Genomic DNA, 25,231 nt, shown 5'->3' with positions numbered 1-25,231 from the left:
AAAATTACTAATCTGCATGACTACCCATAAGTAACACTTACCTATTTACATCTACATCGGTAGATTCCAAAATACTTCTCGCCTTATCCAGGTGGCCATGTTCCACAGCCGCAAATAGAGCTAAAAATAAAAAAGCGATAACGATTTTAATTCTTCGTTGCGCGTAAATTTGACGTGACGAAACAAGTTTTTTTGGCGTGAATGAAGAGGCATTTGAGAAATGAAAAATTAAAAGTAAAACAATTGACAAAAGAGAAAACACAAAATACCATGCAAGTGTATGTTGAGGGATTGGGCCGAGAGAGGATTGATATGTATCGACGACAGGTTATTCAATTGTTGATGGGGCTGTTGTTTCTTCTTGCCGAAACCCTCCAGGAACTCCATCCCTTGCAACGAGTGTAACTCTGTGCGAATGCAAAAATAATGTGAATTAAATGAACGATAAATTAATTAAATCAAAAATAATATTGCGAATGTAGATAAATGAAAGAGTATAAAAATATAAGATGAATAAAATTTGAGACAATTGAGAGAGAATATAAAGAATCGCGAGAAATATTCATTTGTCAGATTTATTCTGTCTTTCATGATGACTTTGTTAGAGAAAAGTATATTTTATAGCGCTAATTGGTTAACTATGGTTATTTATGTTTTATGTGGTACGGTTCTTTAAAGAGATAAACTTGTATTAAATAGATGGTTTGTAAAAAAAAAAAAAAAAAAAAGGCAATTTGAAAAATGAGTGATTGCGCGTTATTTCTTTCTTGAAATATCATGCGCAAAATATTATTGCGATTGGTTTGTACGTTTTATTCGAGCTACTTTCACAACTAGAAATTTTCCCACATGTCAGCGATGTTCTTAATGCTTGTTTATCGTCTGATTTCACGATAAACATACTTTCTTTTTACAACTTTCCAGTTATTAATTTATTTAATGTGAAAATACATCGGTAAAAGCGCTGTTTTATCAATCTAGATTCTTTTTTTTTCGTCATGTTGATTCCATGAAAGGATAGAGTTAAATCGATAATTCGTCGCGGAAACAACTCGAGCCAACAACTTCCTACGAACTGCTTAATTGCGTCTGGCGCACCATTGATTAATTAGAAAACTTAATGATCCAGCGTACTTGATCCCGATGATGTCGACACGAGACCTCGCTGCCTACCGAGCCGTTCGTAATCCTTCGCTTCTTTCGCATCCCTTTTCCTATCAGCTGCCGTTTTACTTCGAAAACTATTACCACGTTTGCTCGTCCAAAAGTTAGTAAAGTTATCGACCGTCCTGATCCTACAAGATTTCGAGGGACAGGCCTTGACGTTGTCAAGAAATTTCTGATCCTGTAAGCAGTTTGACGTGTTTTTTCTTGCCGTTTCGTGTACTTTACAATAAAATGTAATCCTCGATCGATCAAATCCGCCGAAGGATTCAGCAGTTCTTCGGTTGCCGTTTATCGCGTTCGCTTCTTCGCTTCTCCCTTCGCAAAAACATCTCGAGGGATCGATCTCGCACGGCTTGGAACGAAATGCGTTCTGTAACTCGTCAAGACACTTTTCATCGCCGTATCTGTCTCGCTCGCTGTAATTAATTTTCTGATAGAACGGCCGGTTAATCGCGGCTTTGTGGGAATCCACGACGACGGTCAAAACGTCACGTTCGCAGGACACAGCTCGTTTATTTTCCCAGTCCTGTCGTTGCTCTTCCTCTTTTTCTTCCTCTTTTTCTTCCTCCTTTTCTTCCTCCTCGTAGAGAAAGCTCGATACGGAGGAATCCAAGGAATTGTCCAATACGAACGTAGGATTCTCGTAGAACGCATTTTTACTCGGCTGACATACATCCGTCTCGCCAGACACGTGTTTGTCGTTACAATTTTTCCCTCGAGTACCTTCCTGAGAGCTTTCCACGCTGCGTTTCCTGCGAAAAATGCGAATAACCTTCGGTGATTTCACGTTCTCGTCTTTTGTCGAGGGTCTTTCCGTGTCCTTGCGACCCTTACCCATTATCTTGTCGGTCAAAGACAGTTTGTTCTTCAGATCCTTGGCAATCTCCTGCGAACCGGTGTCGTTTTCCGACATCGAAATTTTTCGAGGATTCGAAAATGTCTCGTAGGTTTTATTAGCCTTGATATGGGAACTCGTGTCTTCTTTCCGTAGGTTCGAGGACTTTTCAGAATTCCGAGATTCTTCGATGACAGAGAGGTTGCGTTCCTTGAGATCTTTCGAGATGGACGACAGGTCGAAGGCGGCGGTCAATCGCAAGTTGGCGTGATTGCGTATCTTCGACATAAGTTTTACGGATGCCCGAAAGGATCTCGACCTCTTCAAGGTCGACATCCTATCACTCGAGGAACGTCTCGAGAGTAATTCCATCTTCGGGCTGGATAAGGAGGATTTGCGAAATTTCATTTGGAAGATCGGTCGTGATGATTTCTCTCGATATATCTCAGTGTCTCCTTTCGAAATATTAGATTTTTTTTTAGAGTGTTTTAATATTCTTGAGTATTTTCGTTGCGACAAGATTGGTCTCTTTTGGCATATTGCTTGTTCATAAATTATTAATGATAGTAGCAATGTATTATTATTGTCGACGATAAGTCGTGTCGCCTCTTTGGTAAAGCTTTGAAGTTTCGATTCTTCGTAGATCCTTAAAGCAATTCTTTGGTTGGGTAAAGCTGGAAAAGATCAATAGAGTCATTTTTAACTCGTTCCTGGTATTCTTAACATATAATGGCACATATTTTTCTCTCTCTTTCTCTCGGACGGCATGACGAGAATTATATACTTCAAAGGCAGTTTATAAATTTGTTAAATGCTGATTTTTTTTTTAAATACGATTACTTTATAAACTTAATCATAAAATAATTGATGATTTTTTGTTCTGGCTGGCAAAATATCTCATCGGCTTGTTTATATTTCGTAACAATTAAATATTTACACGTGAAATGTTGGAAAAGCGAAAGAGTGGCTAGCGATGAAAAATTATTAACACGAACGTTGCGATGCAACGACACGTAGATGCAACGACACGATCGCCGTCTTCGAAAGGATTTTATTGTTTACTTAGGACACGCACTCACTCGGACGATTCCGTCGCGCGACAATTGGCCATTATGAAGAAGTGGACCGAACATCGTCTCTTCCTCCTCGGAGCGGCCGACAATTTACCAGGCCAATCAAATTTATTACTGCCGTCCGTTAGTCGTTAAGATCTTGATGATAGTAAAGTATATACTCCAAGATCAATGACAAGATCGCTCGTACATTGCCTAATCAGCATCGAACATCAACCACGAGTTAGGGCGATTCTTTCAAACAACAGACACGTATCAAAAGTTAAGCGAGTTTCCATCAATTTTTTGCATCTCGAGTAACTATGTTTGACGAAGACGGAATATCGATGTGTTTGGAATACCGATATTTGTATCGTAAAAAGAAATGCTCTCGATACCTATCGGAGATCTTCGAATAAAGAATCTTTATATTGAAAAGCATAATCGGAATATAATAATTTAAATAATTCACTCTTTCTCAAAATTTTCAGAAAAACATTTGCGCACTTTGCGTTGCATCGAACTTAGCTTGTTTTTTAAAATTTATCAGCGCATTATTCCGAGATTAATGATTGGCTAAAATATTCTTTCATACCGTGCCAGCCTGTTTCTCGCGAAAGCGTGGACATTCAAGCGTGCTCGAAACCGATAGGAAGGGGTAAAAGTGGTGGCTTGTAATACAGATTGGAGCTCATTTGATCTTAACAAGGCAATTACTCGATCGGTCGACAGGATGATAATAGGGTAATTATAGTTCAGAACTAAGTGAATTGTTAGAGTTTCGATCCGATGTGGGAACGCGTTTTTTGACTCTCCGTTAATTAATCTCCGAAATCCGAGATAAATCCGAATTTTGAATCGAACGAGATTTGAAAAAAAAAAAAGAGATAAAAAGATAAGATTAAAAAGAAAGGAAGAATATCCGTAACGCGAAAGAGGACATTTCCTCTTTCATCGCATTAATCATTCTGACAATATATTTTTTCTTCCTTGTTTTTTATACGAATTTCACCCGTCTTCTGCTTCACTACTTTTGCATAAACGATTTTTATCACGATGAATTGATCTCTTCATTGAAGACATCAATCCCGGGTTCTCTCTAAAAATGCAACGATTCGTGACCAACTCCTAATGCATTTTCCTACGTCACAGCCGGCTGTTTACTCCTTCAGAGCTTTGTCCTCGTTATCGGCCCCCGTTCTGATAAACGACTGTCTACTTCCTTTACAGTGAAAAGTCACGCATTATTTAATGCGATATATTTTCTGGAAAGCATATGCTGTCAATTTCTGGATAGTTAAATTTTCACTTTTCAACTGTCATTATTTATTTGATAAAGTTGAATCCAAGTTAAATCCATAAAGATCAAAAAGAACTTTTCTTACACAGAAAAAGTGATAGAAAAGAAATTCTTTAAAAAGATATATAATACACTAGCAACTTTTCTAGTTCTTTATATGCGAAAAAGAGTCCCTATAAACGTCACGTAGAAAAGTCGAGCACGTATTTTAATTCACGTTGCCATCTCGGGTGAAGCTTTAAGCAACAATCGTTGTGAAAATCGCGCACACACGTATCGACAAACGATTTATGATTATGCAATGCTCTCGTCCAACCTCGCAAGGACACATATAGCGTCCGTTCACCGTTCGCCATTCCAATACCATCGATGGCAAGCCGACCAAGATTGAAAGATCCTCTCGTCATGCCTTTCGAGAAGAAAAGAAACTTGTTGTGCATTTGACTACCTGGCTATCACAGAGCAAATTCCATTCAGCTGGATCGTTTCTAAGCACGACGTTGTGAATCACATCTCCACACTTGAACGCAAAGATAGAACCTTTTCTTGGACGTCGTTGGTCCCATGAGATTCCTTGAGATCCTCATCCAATCATTGCGATACATCGTCGAATAAATATTCATAACTAAAATACGATAAGGCCGATGCTTTCCTTCAAGTTTCTCTATTGTTATTGCCACTTGGTAATTCTTAAATTTCTCGCTATTAATCACGATATACTCGGCATTTCTTCCTGTTGTTATCGTGAAAAAAAGAAACGTTATTTCACTATTCAAGTGAGAATTGCTGTTGAATTTTATATATACACACACTATCAAATCGGAGTTAAACGTTCGACACGTGACGAAACGTTCGTGCGCAGGGTCGGGATCGATTTTTGGAGATTTACCAACGGATGGGCAGCTTCGAAACGCGTCGCTTATATGCGCGCGCACTTTTTTCCGTTGCTGCTTGTACACGCCGTGTTCGTTGCTGGAGTATTCAGCCCGAGAAAATGAGGCATCGAGAAAAGGCGGATTTTTCTCAGCGTGACGACTGCCTCACGGATCCTCGCACGGCGCGATGATTCTTCTTTCTCACATTCACTTTGTATGCAATTTTAATTTGCGAAAATCCGATTGCAATTGAATAACACTCCAACAGTCAGTCTCCCATGAGCTGTGAGCGCCACCGATGTGGCATTACTGACGGGTACACATACCAGCGCGACCCCCCGATCCGTTCCATGGTGAGCAAACAGCTGCCCCCGTGTCTGGTCCCCTCCATCAACCGGTCGCCACGTTGCTTAGCTCCGGAGAGAGAAAGAAAGATAGAGAGATTGCCAAGCCTTTTGGCATTGATGACTGCCTTGCACCAGCCAATTTGTCTTTGCCTTTCCAATTAGGCCAGACGGATAATCTATGCTATGGATTTTATTGTCGAGGATGAAGTAAATGATTCGTCTTATCACACCGAAAGGAAGAGTACGGACCATCTTGAGTTGCTCATATAATTTATAATCACGTATAATTAAATAGGTTTTTTATCGTAGAATTAGTGAATATAGAATTAGAGTATATATGTATATCATTTTCAAATTCTTCTTCTCGCTTAATTTTCCTCAAACTATTTTATTCGATTATATATAGGAGAATATTAAAATAGACGTATTTCATATTCATTATATAGAGCAGATATGAGGCTAACATGGAATTTGGCAATGCGAGCATAGTTGCATGAGATAACTCTTCGGTTTTAATTTCATTCGTAGCATTACCTCAATGTTTGCCCAGATTGACGTCAACGCTTAATTAGAGCGACGAATTTATGTTTAATACGCACCGGACTTTGCTTCGTTCGATTCTCTCATTTCGCTACTTATTTATTTTGATCTTACTTATATGTATATATTTTTTAGATACGCGGTCACATCTAAGAAACCTTTTATTTGAAAATATATGTAATGTTTATTCCTATATCCGAATAATAATCAAATCTTGTAAACACATTCCACATCAAGATTCGCAATACTCTGCATATCTTTATTGATATCAAATGAGATACACACTCGATGCGTAATTATCGACGAATTATAATTATAATTACCTGCATGTGCGCGGATATCGATGAATAATTTAACGCTATTTGGCGCGTATTAGTATTTATTCAACACTGGAAATTTCGAGATTGTTACAGCAAATCTAGCATACTCCAAATTCTACATCAACTATCAATTGAGAGTTTCTCGATGTTAATCTCAAGTCGAAGAAAATTTAACACAACAAAATTTAAAAATTTCACAGTTAACGATAAAAATTTATCAACATAATTTCAAAGATATATCATCTTTTGGTTGCGCATAAATGATATATTAAATATCCGCGATCTTATTAAATTTCGTTCTCTGTATAATTTTTTCTTTTTTTTTTCTTTCTTTTTACGTTTAACGAATCGTATCGCATTTATTAATTATATATGGATAACAGACTTAATTATTTGAATTTCATATATCGATATCTGATGTGCCGCACGTGCTGTTCTTTCAACAACGATAAATACAATACATTAAAAAGCACTTTGTTAGAAATCATTTTGATCATTTTGGTAAAAGATTATATCATAACGTTTATTACATAACGTGTTTGTACTACCGGAAATCCGATTTTTCAGAACAGATTTCAATCTTGAATACACATCTATTCAAGAAACGTAACACAGATTATGAAAGTGTCGAACATTTCTTTGAATAGTTAGTCTGCTTTTATCTGCGGAAATACCCACCTACTTTCTGAAGTAATAAAAATAATTGAAAACAAAAAACGAAAACTTTTTAACAACGTTAAAATTTATATCCATTAACGCGTAAATAAAAATTTTAATAACATTTTTAATGCACACATAAAAATTAATATTAACTCAGACAGTGCCATGTCCAAAATCGGCGCATAAGACATCTTAAAGATATTTTTAAGATGTCTTTTGGAATTATATCATAAGACTTCTTAAAGATGTCTTAAAGATATCTTTAAGATGTTTTATGCTTTAATTTTGGACACGGTGCTGTCTGGGAATATTTAAATATTTATAATATTACTTTCCTGAAAATAAGCTTTTATAACTTTATAACTTTGCGTATTGTTGTTGTATGCTTTTGTTAGAATAAATAGATTAGATTGTTACAAAAGGAAAAACGAAAAGTGCCGAAAAGTTTATTAGCAATCGCGGGGTGAAACTTTCTTAGGAAGTTTAACTATTATTCCGCGAGAATTTAATTTCCACTCTGAGAGTATGCGATAACAATGCACAGAGTTTTGTTCGCACGAAACGAGTCGTAACGATGTAAGACACGAAACATTTTTATTCTATTTAGACCGAAGATACATTCACCGTTTAATCTCTGGCCCTGCATCACGGAGAAATCAGATTTATGACGTGATTAAGTACAAATTTATTGCAAATTTGTTTCTTTAATCCCAAACTTATTGCTTCAATTAGCAGACAACTGATATTAGAGATGGGATTACTGATTTATTATTATTATACTCTTATTACACCCTTACTTCCAAAAAATATTTATAGAGAAGAATAAATTATGTTAATGCAAATTAATTTTTCGAGAACATTTATTGCTATTTTTTCTCACGAATATAAGATACTCCGTATATATCTTTCAAATTATTTATTAGAATAAATAATGTAGAAATATTAATTGCTGCGTTATGTACTCTTTATGTATTGATATTTATAATATTTCAAATCCATTTACCTTGAGAAAAAGGTCAAATAATACAACACTTACCAAAACGATGTGCAACAGTAGAGTTGTAGAACACAATATTAATCTGTAAAATACAAATATGTTCAAATTATATAAAGCAATGTTCAAAATAATTAATGTTTCAGAGAAAAAAAAATGATTGCGCATATAATTAAATTTTTATATTTGTCTTTTTAAATAAATATATATATAATATAAAAATGAGATAATTTAAAAAGAAATTGATATAAAACATGATAAAGGAATAGAAATTTATAATTTTTATGTACTTGATGTAAAGAATTTTAAATTTTTAACATTTTTGCTGAAATATTTTGTCATTTTTATCTATATAAAATTATTTTATATACAATATTTTATTAAATATTTTAAGTATTTAAAAAAAAGTAAGAATATTTTATATACATATGCAATATACAACGTAAACAATGTAAAATAAATCTACTCTACCTCGACGCTAAACGATTTCATTTTAAAATGATAAATAATAAATTAACAAAATTGCTTAATTGTTTCACTTCCGTCTGATATCTCGTCCCCTTCGTTTGTCATTTGCTACTTTTTTATGGCACTCACACGAATCTCACTTGCAAAAATACGGTTAATTATAATTGCGCATGTATACTAATCACCAGAACGTAACGATCACGCGATACTCTACCTAACATTTTTCATGTTAATCATTCACGACAAATCGTGCCCTTTATTTTATTACAATAGGAAAAACGGTTACATCTATGCTTTGTTCTGGAAAATCGCGCAGTCAAATTTGTACAACGCTATCTGTGTTGCTAACGAATAGTATATCCATTTTATGACATTTTATGGCAATTTTATTATCTCTAATTATAAAATAAATGAATGAAATATACGAATTACAATTGAAAATAAATTTCCAAAACGCAATATCCAAAAATATGTCGTTTCGATGGAATAAATCACATATATAAAATGGGCGTTTTAATAGATCACCGATGTACAAATGCCGAATTTACAATACATGGACGATAAAATATAAAAATACAAAATTAATGATTTGTAATTATTAATTAAACGCAATAATGTTCGAATCAATCCATTTGATTCAGCGATTATTTTGTTAATGAATGAAAAATTCGAAAATGACACTTTCGATTCCGATACTATGCGATGTTACATACAATATAAATGGCCGCAGTTGAGGTGTAATAATTACGAAACATAATTAATTACACAAAAATGCATAATTATTAGTTGTAATAATCGTAATAGAGATCGATTTCTCTTTTAGTACCTATTATATTTCGAGAGGTAACATAACACATAAAGCGTCCCCTTTTCTCGCAGAGCGCGAATTTATTCAAAATAATAGTGGCCGAATTCTTATGATGTATAGCCCCTTATTGTTTACGTGCGTGCTTGTTGTCATTCTCTCCATGTGTCGTATTATCTCTCGAAATAGAACAGATACTATAAGAGAAATCGAATGCACGATCTCTATTACGATTGTTACAACTAACGATTATCAATTCGCGTGGTCAATTAATGTTCGCGATTATCGTGTATATATCAACGGGCCACTAATACGCATAGCATCGCGAAATATGCTGCGCACAATATCAAGATAGAATATCCGATATCATTGTCGAATTTCTCAGTCATTGATTAAATGCCGCGAACAAAACAGATGAATTTGAACTTTATTACTGTTGTATTTAACTGTTAATGCGTACAATCGTTATTGACTTTTTACTTTAATATTCATTAATTACATATCATAAATTCGGCGTTCGTGATTTTAAACGCATACCTGACATGATTAATTCAATCGAAATCTATCGCGGGAGCAAATAAACAAAAAGTAGCATGCATTCTTAAATATTGCGTTTTGCATAATCTATCTTTATTTATATCTATTTTTAATTTTAACTTATACATACATTTATTCACTTGTCATAATCAGAGATAAAATTACCATAAAATGTGTGCGTTGAAATATATATAGTTATAGCAAGAGACAGCGTAAATCTGGCTCTGTGATTTTCCGGTGCTGAGCGGATTATAACTTCACGTAACCGTAATTTTTTTGTCCCAATATAAAATAAAGTGCATATTATGTGCAATTAATCAAGAGTGCTGTATAAAACGTCGCGCCATTCTGGTGATTTGTACACGTGCCATCATAATTAATCGTATTTTCGCGAATGCCAAATAAAGGAGCAAAGGACAAGTATGAAAAGAGAAGAAGATTCAAGGAGGCATAATTAAACAACAACGGAGTGATATAGAGTGATATAGATTGAGCCAATTATTATTTTGTTAATTTATTACTTATAAAATTAATTGCTCGTTTATCTCTGCGATAATAACTCTATGATTCTAAAATTACTATAGTGCAATATAATGTATATATAAAATGTTCCAAGTCTTAATTTAAGATACTTAGATATTTATATAAAATTAAATATTTTTATGTAGCTATATATATATATATATATATATATATATATAAAATATTCAAACATTATTTACATATGTAAAGTTTATAATTCTTTGATTAAATATATAAGAATTATAAACTTATATTTTTTTTATTATGTTTTTTCTATAAATTGATATCCAATTTTTTGAAAATTACCTTACTCTTTTATTACATATATAAAGGAATCAATAAAAATTTAATTATATATATGCGCAATAATTTTTTTTAAACATTAATTATTTTGAACATTGCTATTATAATTTGAATATACATAATTATTAAATATTAATTGAATATACTTATATTTTACAGATCAATGGATTGTGTTGCACGACTCTGCCGTTGCGCATCGTATTGGTGAGTGTTGAATTATTTTATTTTAATTTTAAAGAGTAATATTTGCGAATTTTATCAGAAATATCACTACGTAAAAATTTGAAATCTTCAATGACGTAGCACAGTCAAATTTTCTGCATTATTTATTGTTATAAATTACTTTAAAGATGTATACAGAGTATCTGAAAATTGATGAAACAAAATATTATTAAAAAATCAAGTAATAAAAATATTAAAAATTTTTTATTCTAAACAATATTGTTTAACATACGAGGGTTTATAAAGTTGATTAATCACAAGTTTACACGGTTTATCTGTTCGTGAGTATGCACAGTGATATCAATAATATCAATAGCAATTACGCACTACGATAAATTCGAAATTAGGACAGTATATTACTACTTAATTACGCGATACATCCGAATTTGATTTCTCGTGATGAGAATGCTAGATAAACGGAGATGCATTCACAGAATATACATACATTATTCTGATATCGTGATTTTAATAATATTTATTTTATATAATAACACAATACAAAGGGAGTAATAAATTGGGACTAAAAATATGATAATATATATTTAACGAATTGAGAAAATTCTTCTCATACTACTTTAATTGAATAAAGCACGTTAATGTAGTTTAATTTCAGTTCAACACCTACGCATATTTTTATTGTCATTGAGAACGTTTCGCGTATAAAGAATAAAATTTGGGATTAAATCCGTAAAATTCTGTTTCTGGCGAGGGCGTATTAATGAAAAATTCATTGATTCGTAAAACGTAACGACATAGCTGAGTGCACTATTACCAACGTCCGCAAATTAATTTTATGCGCTCTTACAGTCCCGTTTTACGATTATTACCTGGTCCACGTGTACGCTCGCGAAATTTTCGCCAATTGAGTTTGTATGAAAAGATTTTGGACATTAAACTTAAGGCCATTTTTTCAAAATGTCTCTTGAAAGCATTATTTTTATGTGACATTTTTTCTTGGAAAAAATGATGCTTTAAAAATTCATAAATAATTCTTTTTTTTTCTCTCGCCATATATATATAGAAAAGCTTAATGTTGATAAATATTTTAAGTCTGATCTTGTTTGTTAATTATCCAAAGTGTCAAAGTTGCACACTTGAAGAAAAAAAGGGAGGGAAAAAAATGTGGAAGCTTTATCTATATTCTCTCTTGTTTATCCATCTACTTCATTGAAATTATATTAAAGTTAGCTGCCCCCCCCCCCCTCTCCCTCTCTCTTAATATAAACCAATTTTTTAAATTGTTTCCAATGTATTTTTTTTTTAAATATCTAAGATACACGTGTTGCTAAAATAGATTAAATATTTATATTGAAAATAAACAGAATCTTATTATTAACATAAATATGCTTATTATTAAATAAATCCATATTTGCATTTTACTTAAATTCATACATATTGTAAATACATGCATGCAAATATTTCACATTTGGATGTTTTGTACATAATTATACAATTCATCTGCATACGATCGATTATCACGCGATGTGCACGATATTCGTTTGCTGAAAAAATAAATTTATATATCGATTTGATATTTCTTACATTGCGGAATAAATTTGCATCTTTGTACACTTAATACAATGCTTTTCAAGATAATGATTTGATCGGATCAATTAAATTTAATTATAGTTTCAGGATTTACGTTATTTTTACTTATTTATAATACACTTTATTATCGCGAATATAAGACATCTGTGATTTAGAGAAACGCCATTAGAATTCCAAGGGAACACTTCTCGTACGTTTGCGTTTCTATGACGCCTCGGGAATCGCTCATCAATGCACATATAATCGATCGGAGTGGAACGTATTGTCTGCCTCATTGTCAGTAATGAGACGTAACTATGTATACGCGTTACATACACGTATCCGTACAATATTAGACGGAAAATATGACGTCGCGGTATACCACGTAAATATATAGTATACGCAGAACGGTGATGCAGAACGGATGCACTCTCCGCGGAATCCATTTCCAACTGACGTTGAGATGTATGGCAGTGTCAGGAAATTGGAAGTGCGCAAGGACGCGCACGGGTTCTGTGCACGGATGCATTAAAAAGTCATACATATTTGCGTCCGATGAGAAAAGGAGAAGCAGCGAAGAGATGCGAATTTATGCAGGAGAGTTGATTTACCCTTCAACAATCCGAATAGAGATGAAATATTCGGATTGTTGAAGGGTAAATCAACTCTCCTGCATAAATTCTCCTAATTCTCAGCAGCAAAGAAATGTAGTTTCAATAGTGTAACGTTGGATGCGTAATAAACCGTAGAGCAAGATAAAGTAATTGGTTTAGTTCGTTGCAGCGAAATCCGTTTAAAGCAATGGCCGAACCAATTTCCCGCATTTACATTGGCGATGATTTGCAGAATTGATGGAGCGTGTTAATTATTTGACATAATTGAAAACTACCGCGACAGGAGAGACATTATAACGAATAGCCTCGGATTCAGCTGATAAGTTTGCATCATTGAAACATTTATTGCTCGATATTTACGCGTATCGAATTATATCGAAAAAAAAAAAAATTCCTCGTTTAATAAATTTGCTATTCAAAATATTGAAAATCCAACATGATTGTTGATGAGTTTTATCCCCGAGGGGTTTTACAGCGAGTATTATTAACGATGAATTGTATTTAAATGGATTAAAAACTTGACTGCGCGCGCGCGCATGAATGAAACGTGAATGACCTAAGACCGAGTAATTAAAGAATTAATGAATTCCGCAAAGATACGACGACGTCATTGACATTCTTTGTCGCTCTAATGGACTTCGAAACCCAAGACACTCCACACTCGCAAGTTTCAGATTCTCGAGGAAGTTTTCAGGCTAGATATGTAAATTTTAGCAATCGTCTCTCACTGCTTCTGAGAAGCAGGTCGTTATTTTTGCCGGTATGTGAAAAATAACAATGCGTTCTTTTCTCGAGAGACCGCGAAGGATTTAAAAAATAAAAAGACTGAGAAAAGAGATCTCTCTTATCATAGTATGTTTAATATGTTCTCAATTATGTTTGACACAAGCTTTACGAAATGTCTAGTATACCATGAAATTACGTGACACGGTGAATTTTACTCTCTGAAACTGGATATTCTTGCGTAAAAATGTGCTTTGATAGTCATTTAATAAAAAGAGATCATTTTTACATGCACTGAGAAAGTTTGACAATAAAGTAAACTTTTCCAAAAAATGTGACAGTGACACTTTTCTCGGTTACGTCGCAAAAAGTTTTTAACCAGAAGCACAATTTTGTACGTCACAATGATGCGCTCATCCAAAGCAGAAGATAATTTGCATGCAACAGTAGTGGGGATGCAATTAACATCATAACTACGCGCGAGGCAACGATATATAATTATAAATTGCATTCTCCGCGAGACCTTTTCGCGCATATAACTACAGCATAGACAAATACAAGGTGTATTCTCTGAGAAAAATTTCCTACAATTTAATCGTATTTCTGTCCAGTAACGCGTACATTGTAATTCGCGCAGTTTATTTTATTGTTAATTGACAGCGTAATAAACAAATTGTAATTTGAAATCATCTCAATTTGTCATTATATTTTTGTAATTAAGCAATAAGATTTCAGCTTTACGTTACAATAATTTCTCGAAAAAACGCGCACGATTATTTTTAGCGCCACGTGCCAAAGTAAATATCGGGATATCTGATAATTTTTGATGAAACGCAGGAGTTAGTTTTTTGTATATGGATTACGCGTGTATTTGGATTTCTCGTTTTTTTTTTACGTCGTATCACGCAGAAAGCTCGATATTTCATTTGTAACTGACGATTCGCAAAATATACAGTTTCTTTACATAAATATGGTAACGCATATATGTATAAGAAGTATACTCGTTGAATGCATAAACACGAGAGATTAATTATTTTGAATAATATTGCATGCCTGCTTATTGAAGTATAATATATAGTTTTAAAAAATTTTCTTTAATTCAATTTTTCTATCTCTCAGTCTTCTAAAAATTCTGTTTTATGGATGTTTTTTTTAACGAAAAGATCTCATAAAAGTTTGCTTATAATCAACGAGCTTTTTCAGATTTTCTGGTATGATATATACGTCAAACACATTTAGAGAAAATACTTAAAAATTCCCTTAAATAATATATTCTGCGAATATAATCCGCAACACGTGTTTGTACATTTTTTCACTTGTGTGATTGCGATTTCGTATTATAATCTCATGACTCATGACGCTATTAAAACAAAGGACAAACTTTGAAGAGAAAATATAATGATGATTGATTTAATAATCAATATATCGTTAATAGAACAAGAAACATTAATATACGGTCGAAATAATCAAAATGTCCGTTCTTGACTCGCAAAATATTTCATGCGGCACAAATATATATTTTTGGATCTAAATGTTGTCTCTCGGGGAATTTATGCGATAAGTTGGAGCAATCTTTTTAACGAAAAGAAGCTCTTCTCTGGAATAGAATTCGTCCTACGAAACCAAAGTGGACGATTCCTCCCTGAGGAATATGCGGAGTGAAGGGAGATATAAGGAACGACTCGAAGGAAGATTTCTTGAGAGAAGAGAAGAGATGAGAGAGAGGATAATGCATTTTCTTCCTCGAGGTTTGTGTCGACAATGGTTCTTATGCTGCCGCATTATAGAGTCGTTGTCGCAGACTGTACGAGCCGATGATTTTTCATTGCAGGTGCCTCATTTAAAATTCCGTAAAAGATGACTGTGAGATGACCGAGAGAATCTCGTCTTTAGAAACTCTGTCGAATCCGTCGTTGAATAAAAGAGACAATCTCCAGTTGGAAATGAATTATATGATGGCTCATTTGTACTTTCGCGTTGAAATTACTTTGCTGCATTTTTTTGCATCACTTTAATAAAATTTAGCAATGCAAAAGTATTTCATTTTGATTTTAACAACATCTCGATGAGTTACGCTGTTTTGATATATTGAGATTTAATACCAAATTAAATTGAATTTAATTGAATGATATATCAAACATATGTCGAAATTGCTCGAGACCGATAAATCTGTTTACGAATTGACCCGCAAATATTCATTACGCGCGATTGTTAACAAACATGACAATTTTATCATTATCAGGTGCGAATCTGCGGTAGCGATCCACTTTATTTCAAAGTTTCGCTTCATATGCGCATTCTATTGATATTTACACGAACATTAATGATTTGGAGAGGGGTCTGAAGTGTATATAAAATGTTTTATCACAAGTAAATTACAACGTGTACATCACATTTATATCGGAGCACTTGCGTTGCATGAATCAAATTCAATAATTAAATTCAATCTATTATTGTTATTCGCGTTATCAACTTTTTCTATGATTAATAATGAGAGGCTTTGCAAAGAAATCAATGATTGTTTAAATTAAACAAAATAATTTGCGAACGCATTGGTTGAATCATTGTAAAAAGCTACACGTTTATCAATCGTCGTAATTTATTAAAAAGAATAATATATTCTCTCTCTCTCTTTCGCGTGATGATTTTTCTATTATTTTAGCTCGACATACGTCGCATTTTGCGACAAAGAGATTTTGCCGCATTGTCGCTATTTATGCTCGCTCGAAACTGCATCGCGTGTATATCGGCCGTAGTACTGCCCTATATGTAAAAGGATTGATATGTCTCGCGCACACGTGTCGGAGCATGAACATTAGATCCTATATTGAATCCAATGATTCAAACTTCATCTGTCAGATACAACGAGTGATGCATCGCAAAAATGAGAAAATAAATCTAGAATCATACACGTATAAATGAGCTGTCAGTCGAATTCGAAATATTAGAATTTTATCGAAACATCGATTGCCTCACATTATTCTCGTAATTAATTAAAGGATTGATATGTGTCGCGCATACGTGTCGGAGCATAAACATTAGATACTATACTGAATCCAGCTTATACAAGCTTAATCTCAGATACAACGAGTGATGCATCGCAAAAATGAGAAAATAAATATAGAATCGTACACAGAGAGAATTTTCTCTTAAAATTTACCCTGAAAATCATGAACGTAATGAATCGTGGGACAATATGGTATGGAAAGAATTTTGTGAGAATTTCTCTGATTAATATTTATCACAATAAAAATAATAATATCTATCACAATAAAATATAAAACATGTTTGAGTAATTTTACTAAACTGCATGGTAAAATTACTCAAACATGTTTTATATTCTAACGTGTAGATATTATTATGTTTATTGTGATTAATATTAATCAGAGAAATTCTCATAAAATTCTTTCCATATTATATTGTCCCACGATTACCATGATTTTCAGGGTAAATTCTAAGATAAAATTCTCTCCGTGTGTGTACACACGTATATGAATAAGCTGTCAATCGAATTCGGAATATTAGAATTTTATCGAAACATCGACTTCGCCAAATTATTCTCGTAATTTATTAATTACACATTAACAAGAGCTTATTAGCTTTCGCATCAAATATTACATAAATTTTGAATATTATGTGTTAATCTTGTGTGTGTATGCGCATGTGCGTGTGGATGTGTGTATGTGTGCTCTCCATAAGTCTGTCGTAAATTATTCGAGAGAAGAGGGCGGGATATTGAAAGTTTCTTTAGACTCGTGTAAAACTCCGTTTATGGAGACTCGACGGAGCAGCGCACGGTTTAATGCATCGCTTGATATTCGTTCCATAATTTAATAACTGCGTTATCAGTTGCACGCCTGCAATTTATCAACGTAGTCACGCGATGTCATGAGATAAAATAAATTTTTACGATCGCTGACATTTTACGAACGACCATTTTATTCCATATCTGCTAGTAATTTTCAAACAGACACTAAATCGACGCGTGTTTATTCATCAGCTTTGAAATCTGATGAATAGTGAGTTTAAACAAAAACAAATCTGCTTGACACTGTGGATATTCTCGTGGGTTTTGTACGTTACAGTATATAATGAGAAATGTTTTATATCATATAAATATAATAAATATTATTTCATATTAATATAAAATATATTAATATATAATAAAATTTATATCATATAAATAATATAAAACATTTTTCATTATATATTTTAACGTACAAAATCCACGAGGGTATCCACAGTGTCAAACAGATTTGTTTTTTTTTTTTTAAACTCACTATTCACCAGATTTCTAAGTTGATGAATCCAATATATATGTATATCCGAAATATATAAGTCTAAATGTGTAATTTTATTATACATTTAAAAAATATCTGAAATATCTGAAACTGATATAGCATTGCACTTTAAAGAAAATGTTAATATACACTATACTGTATACAATATATGTTATTAATTATAACTTTCGTGTTACATTATATTATAAACAGGCGCGTTATGCATTGTCTCACGAATGCTTTTCGACAGAATGCTTTGTAAATTTTTTGATTCATAAACAAATTTCAATAAAACTAGTTACTAAATAAATATTCTCGGTCGACTGGAACATGTTGATGTCTGATTGAGACAAATTGATAATTGGATTTAACATGACTAATTACATCGGAAACAAATAGACATCGTAACATTACAAAATTTAGTCAGTTCTCATATATACGCGCGCTATTCTATTTATTCCCATATATTTTATATCCCGATACGATATATTTAAATTTCATCGCGGTTTTTTGAATAACATCCACGAAAGTTTTACTTTATTTAATATTGATTATTTAATAACTTTCTGATATAACATGCGTCTGTGATAATAATATCCTTGAAGATACCTTACATTTGATGAAATAAAATTCGGACCATTTTACGATTAAATAGAATAAATGTTATTTGCACGTTTGCAAATTTTTTTATTTCGTTTACCTTGTAAAATTTTATTCAAAATCCCATTCGTGCGTCGAGCCCCTCGCTTTTGTATCGCTGTTGTAAGAGTTGATAACAATTTGGAATTTGAATCAGTGCGTGGAGACCATCACAGTAAACTAAATTGTTTAACTCTTCTCATAGTGAATATATAAACTATAAAAATTATAAACATTTTTATCGTAATCCGTATCACACGATTAGCAACGTGAAATTAACGATGACAGAAATTAGAGCGGTAAAACGATCTTAATTAATCGCTCAGTGAAAGTTTACTAAATTTATCAATCACACTACACAGCTCTTCGTATCGTAGAATCACGTTGCATAGATAACATAAACCACACACTGCGTTGAATCATTATAGAATTCCGCAAGGACTATTACACGCACATTGCAACGACTCGTGTATAGCGTACGTGCGCATTTCTGACCAAATCCGGTGTGTCATTTGATCGTGACTTTATCACATCCGATTGAAAGTAACTTCGCCTTTAACGAAGCGGAATGTAATTTCGTTATCGATTTGCAGTGCAGCGATGCAATTTCGCGTTGCGCCGGGAATACTGGAAAGCGTCGTGGAAAGCCACAAAAATGAGGTAGAGCTTTTCCATCAGCAACACAGTCAAAGAGAAATGTCCAAGTCGATTAACCACGCGGAATGATCTTTCCCACGTTCAATTCACCAAATTAACACACAACGAATATACATATGAACAAAATTTGTAAGAATTCATAAGAAAAAGCATATATATATATATATATATATATTAAAAATTTGTAAGAAAATATTTTATCACTCTTCAGTTATAAATCGCGTATTATTTTTTTAAATTCGCGCGAAATTTTACGAGACAACTGTAAGACGCGTTTCTTGCAAAAATATGCTATTCTTCGCGTACAAGTTCCTCGCGATGTAAAGGAAGGACACAGACTGAAAGGAAGGCTCGTAACAGATGTAGTGTGCTGTTAAGCATCCGAGCATGACATTGGGGCAGGTGAGTTCGAATTTCGTTAGACTCAGGGCTGTAACACGAGCTCGGCAGGTTTCAGATTAACGCGTACAAGATATTGCACTGGAAGTGTTTGCGCCTGTTGGAACCCTTTTATAATATAATTATTTTTTAATAATCGCGATCGTGTTGTGTGAGTTTACGGTAGTAAAATATTTTCACAAAATCTTTAAAAACTTTTGAATTGCAATAAATGTAACGAAAGTACATATTAAATGAGAAATTAAATTAAAATATTTTGTAATTTCAAAGCATATTTTTACTTTTAAAATAATTAATATGTTATATAAATCTCCATCACATTCAAAAAGCAATGCAAGAGATATATGCATCAATACCTAACATTTTTGTTATCACCTCTGGTATTCTCTATGAAACAAAAGCGTGCTTGATTTATATATTTTTCTTTTAATTTTATTGATATGATATTGCGATATATCAAGTTTTTATTTTGAGGAATGTAAGGAACTTAATAAAAAATAATTTAATTTAAATATGTATATTTTTAGCGTAATATATACGTATTCTCGGATTTTATGCTATTATTATTAAATTCGTATTTTTTTACATTATTATGCCGTAATCGTTTTATAATTAACGCATAATTAATATCTCTGCAATAATAATTATTCGTTTGCGCTAGGATTTCTCATTAGGAACTTTCACGTCAACGTATAAAAAATAATAAAGATAAATTACAGATTATTATCTAGTGATATAGTACTACGTGCTCTCACAGAAATTTTCCCATGCTTTATGAAAGAATTGTTCAACGTACAAAGGCTCACCTGCTTCCCAAACAATTATATACGCCGTGTATGAAAAAGGATACTCATATAGTATTATATTTTGAGTATAAAAAATTTCGATTTTTTAAATTCCTTCTGATGTTACAAACGATTATCGCGAGTCCTTATTGCTCTTTCTCGATCATTTTAAAATACGCGAAACTGTTAGAACACCCTATATATCGGATACATGCGTCGCAGGTGCCGCCCTTTTCCGGAGTGTTTTTCTCACACGACGCGGAGGGCAGAAGGGTGAACGAGGAGCGAATTCGTAACGGAAACTTTCAGAGTACTCTAAAGTAGAATTCTATGCAGAACTTGAAAAGAGCGGAAGTAGGGCACAATTACGATGGGAGAACAATCGGGAACTTCCGTGATTTCTCTGAGCATCGTAAACCCGTCCGTAAAGTTTCGCTTAGATCACGATCTCCCTCCTCGTACGAGCATGTGCGAGCGAGTGGATAATTAAGAAGCAAACTTGGTACGCCGATGGTAGCGTGGATGGAAAATGTAGCCGAGAGAGAGAGATATATCTTTCTGAAAATCTAATTAATGACAAAAACTAGTACTATGACGTTGATACGAGGTGGCGAGAAAAACTGTTTATTCTTTGGCATTTTTTTTATTGTACCTTCTTGTCTCGCATTGCTGACGATGCGGAATAAAGGAGGCTCGTCATGCATGAAGATCACTTCTGGATTCTGAATAATTCAACCCAACGTGCTTGAAATAGGGTTACACGACATAAATTTATGGGAAAAGAAGAGAGACCGAAAGAGAGAGAGAGAGAGAGAGAGAAGCAGTAAGGAAAGGTTTATTTATAACCATAAATTTTAAATGCGATATAAAGTTACGATATTACGATATTACGATATACTAAAGATACGAAAGTTTTTGTATAATAAGAAAAATGTAATTGTTTCCCACATAGATACCATTCAAACAAGTTTTGGATCAGTACCACTTTGTGAAAAAGACTTTAATTAAAAATTCGATTAAATGAAAAAGTGGAATCGAAGAAAATTGCAATTGTTGATGAAAATTACGATTGTCGCATAGCGTGGCGATAGTTCATATAATTTAATCTAGGTCGAATAAGGAAAGAAAAAGAATTAATTTCAAGGAAAACCCGGGAAAATTTCATTTCCGCCTGTCACTTCCGATCATGATTCTCGGTTAAGTTCAACGCATTTACATAATCCGACCCTATGGATGCGGTCTATGCAATCGATGCATAATATTAAGTCTTCTAACTTGACGATAATTGCTGTTTTAATTTAGAGATCGGTGTCAGAAAAACATCTTTCTCTCTCAAGAGTTTAAATCGACATAAATTGAGGGAAAAAAAATAATGCCACTGTAAAATTGTGTTCAAACATCATTCTTACTTTAGCAATTATGATGTTTAATACTTTATAATATCGTGACATTTGAATATTTTTTAATTAAAAATGATAATGAGAATACACATTATTATAGTATATTGATTTAATCGAATTTTTAATTAAAAGTTATTTCTCTCATTGTATTAATTAGATATTATAGATAATTTATAACTATCATGCAAGTTTGAATTATTACATTATTTATCCATCACATTAAGTGTCACAAATTTAATGCATTATCACGTAACGATATTAATATTTTTTTCAAGGTAAAATAATATTGTTTGTATCTTCGGAAAACAGAGTAGTAAAAATTCATCAGCGATAGTCGATATAGTCGATCTTTATTCAAAATTATTAAGAAACCAGACAGAGATAGTTAGATGCTGATACAAGGAATGTGACTCGGCTGAAAGTTAAGAAACGCTTAGATCGTCTCATCTATATTTGCATCTGCCATTTATATGCAGAATGTATACTATGTACATTTGTGCTTTCACTCGAGACGTACATATCAACACGTTGTATACCGAATCACTTTCTTCGCTTTACTTAAAGCTCGTCGTGAAGGAGTCTGTTTAAATTCTTTCGCACCGTGTCGCGAAAATTCGTGAGAATGAAGGACGAAAAAAATCATCCGTCTTCCATTTTCTCAGCGAGAATCAATGTAACATTTAAGCGAGAACGCGGACCCTTGACGAAAGTGAAAGCAAATCGTCTCTAGGGACAGGAGATGTATCTTGCGTAATCGATTGGAAGTTAGAAGCCTTCGACCATCGTTCTTTCGGTATTAAACGATTCGGGTGAATAATGCTGAAATGAGTGAGAAATGAGAAATATCGGCATCTTTCAGCTTCAAATCGCATTATTGCAAATTGGGTCGCGCGATACTTTATTTACTAGATAAATTATACACGCGATGAGGCTTATGCTCGTAGAAAAAATCGCGTGAGCACGAGGTATCGTCTCTCTGATCAGGAAATTCAAGTCAGGAAAATCGTTATTTGTCGTTATATCATTAGCACATTTCGAATATCATTGGCGACTAATTCTTGTCCAATATTGATTATGTCGCACTGCATCACTGCTAATTATTTGAGATATGGAGCAATTGACTTTTAATAAGATCGACTCCACCCACATCGGTATCGTTAATCGTTGTTAAGGAGAGGAGAGATTTATTCTATTATTTTCTCAATATATATAATGATGAATTTTATTGTGAATTATATAACTATATGATTAGTCTCCGAGGCGACTCTGTGTCTTTGGTTCGAAAAAGGAACAGTGAAATTCAATCTCGCGTTAAACTACCGTTCGTAATTACCGCTCGTAATCGAATTGATTGAGAGCGTTTGTGTCGCTCTCGTTAAAACTCACCGGCGGCGCCGTTGCACGTCGTTGCACCGAATGCAGAAACCGGTTTATAGAACCGCGCGACGATTCCCGACGATGCATTCGTGAGGTCCTCCACCTCCACGTACGTGTCCCTCAAATTCCACCTTCCTCCTCGTCCATTTTTATCGAACGATGGCGCGGACCAAATCTCATAAAGCTATTGATGCTTTTTTCGAAATGTGCCATATTCGCCGACCGGCTCGATTGATCGCGACAGTTTAACAATATCGGCAATGCTCGCGAATAATTCGTTCTTTCGAAGCACCAGAGTGCTCCGAGCCATTCGGAAGTCCTTAAGGTTCGTCAAGTATCACAACATTTTTAATCTCCTCGATTTTACACCAGTTTTTTTATTTCTTGTTAAATCGTTAGCACATCATTTTTCACCAAAATTGATTTTCCAAAATTGATTATCGTTTCACTCACTGCACCTCACTAATTACTTCAACTATGGGAGCAATGGACTTTTAGTAAGATTGACTCCTACGTCGGTATCGATAATCGTTGTTGAAGAAGAGAGAGGTCTATTCCATTATTTTCTTTATATATACGATGAATTAATGTGAATACTGAATTATATAACTATATGATTTAGGAAGATGGGAGAAGAGAAGAGAGGGGGCCCTTCCCCAGGGAAGTAGAGAATATCGTTGCGCGAAAAGTTGAATCCAAGATTAATCAAGTCTCACTGATCGTTAAATTGCGATTTAGAGAAATCGCATTCGTTCTCTATTCACGTGCGATATGTTTCCCGTCCTTTGTTCACCATCGCGAATCTTTCTCGGCGAGAGTTTCGAAGTACGCGAGATCGGTCGCGGCCGCGAACTGTGTAAGTCGCTGAGACATGCAACTCGCGCAAACACCTTTCCTCCTTCGTCGGACAGGTGAACTTGAACAAAGCAGAAAACGATTGGTTGAGAAGAGACCTGTCCGAGCTGGCTTCGTCTAAGGTGTGCGGTTTCTGGTTTCATTGCTTTCACCCGTCTAACCGAGCATCGCGGATACAAAGCTGTAATCAGGAACATCACTCTACAGGCTGCGCCAGCTTTATATCGAGTATTACTCTTTTGAAAGAAATGTGTCATTCCAAAAATTACTGCCCTGATTTTTTTAGATTTTTTTTGTATTATTTATTTTTATGTATTATTTAAAATATTGCTTCTGCAGTAATAACTTCTGCGAAAAGCTATTACGAACTTTAATGGAGAGATTCTTTAAACGTACACGTGTTCAAGAGAATATCTTATTATCTTGATTAAATAGATGATATATTTGAGAAAAAATACTGTATAAATAAAAATTTATATTTAAATATTCAATAATAAAAGATTGCAAATATTCTCTATCGATTTTAGAGAATTTATCTTACTCATTTTTAAATTCACGAAAATATCTTTTAAAAAAATGCAAATTTCTCTAATTCAAGATAATTACAAGTGCGGTGTAGTTACTATATATATAAACGTTCAGAATTCCGATAACAATACCATTCTCATAATTTAACTTTAGGCCACAGCGGTCTCCAGTGGCTGAAACTTTCTGTCGCGAGCTTATCCCTTATTTATCGAATGGAACGTTTTCGAGAAATACTTTTACCATAAATGATGATTATAAATAATAAATAAATTTAAACGCCAAACATATCGTTTTCTGAAAAAATGAGAAAGATTCGCACGTGAGAGATTCGATGGGAAATATTTTGCACAGTAGAAAAGAATGTGTTATCTTGCAAATAATAATTCACGTGATTTTTTTTATATTAAAATTTATTATAATTTGACGCAAAGTTTAAAATATTACACTCGAATATTATTATTATCAGTGATGACAGAGAAGGAAAAAATCCAAAAATCCAC

At 33.5% G+C, this 25,231-nt stretch overlaps 1 protein-coding gene across 8 annotated transcripts in view; it reads right to left on the bottom strand.

Moving 5' to 3' along the window:
* Wake (ankyrin repeat and fibronectin type III domain containing protein wide awake) overlaps positions 1-25,231 on the bottom strand; it is a 76,982-nt gene that overhangs the window by 12,168 nt on the left and 39,583 nt on the right. For 3 of the 8 annotated variants that reach the window (XM_083035814.1, XM_083035813.1, XM_083035815.1), the window contains 2 exons: positions 270-407; positions 42-120 (listed from right to left, as the gene is read on the bottom strand). In XM_083035814.1, the coding sequence (XP_082891940.1) occupies positions 42-120; positions 270-407 (217 nt within the window). Of the gene's footprint in view, positions 1-41; positions 121-269; positions 408-1,134; positions 2,677-4,802; positions 6,310-8,132; positions 8,176-23,357; positions 24,238-25,231 lie in introns of those variants that run through there. The other 5 variants (XR_014425128.1, XM_083035817.1, XM_083035812.1 and 2 more) reach the window with 5 other exon arrangements.

The sequence above is a fragment of the Prenolepis imparis genome, unplaced genomic scaffold (genome assembly GCF_030444845.1).
Source record: "Prenolepis imparis isolate NDT839.2.m4 unplaced genomic scaffold, iyPreImpa1.0 SCAF_4, whole genome shotgun sequence".
Lineage (NCBI taxonomy): Eukaryota > Metazoa > Arthropoda > Insecta > Hymenoptera > Formicidae > Prenolepis > Prenolepis imparis.
This window is presented reverse-complemented; position numbering and strand designations above follow the sequence as displayed.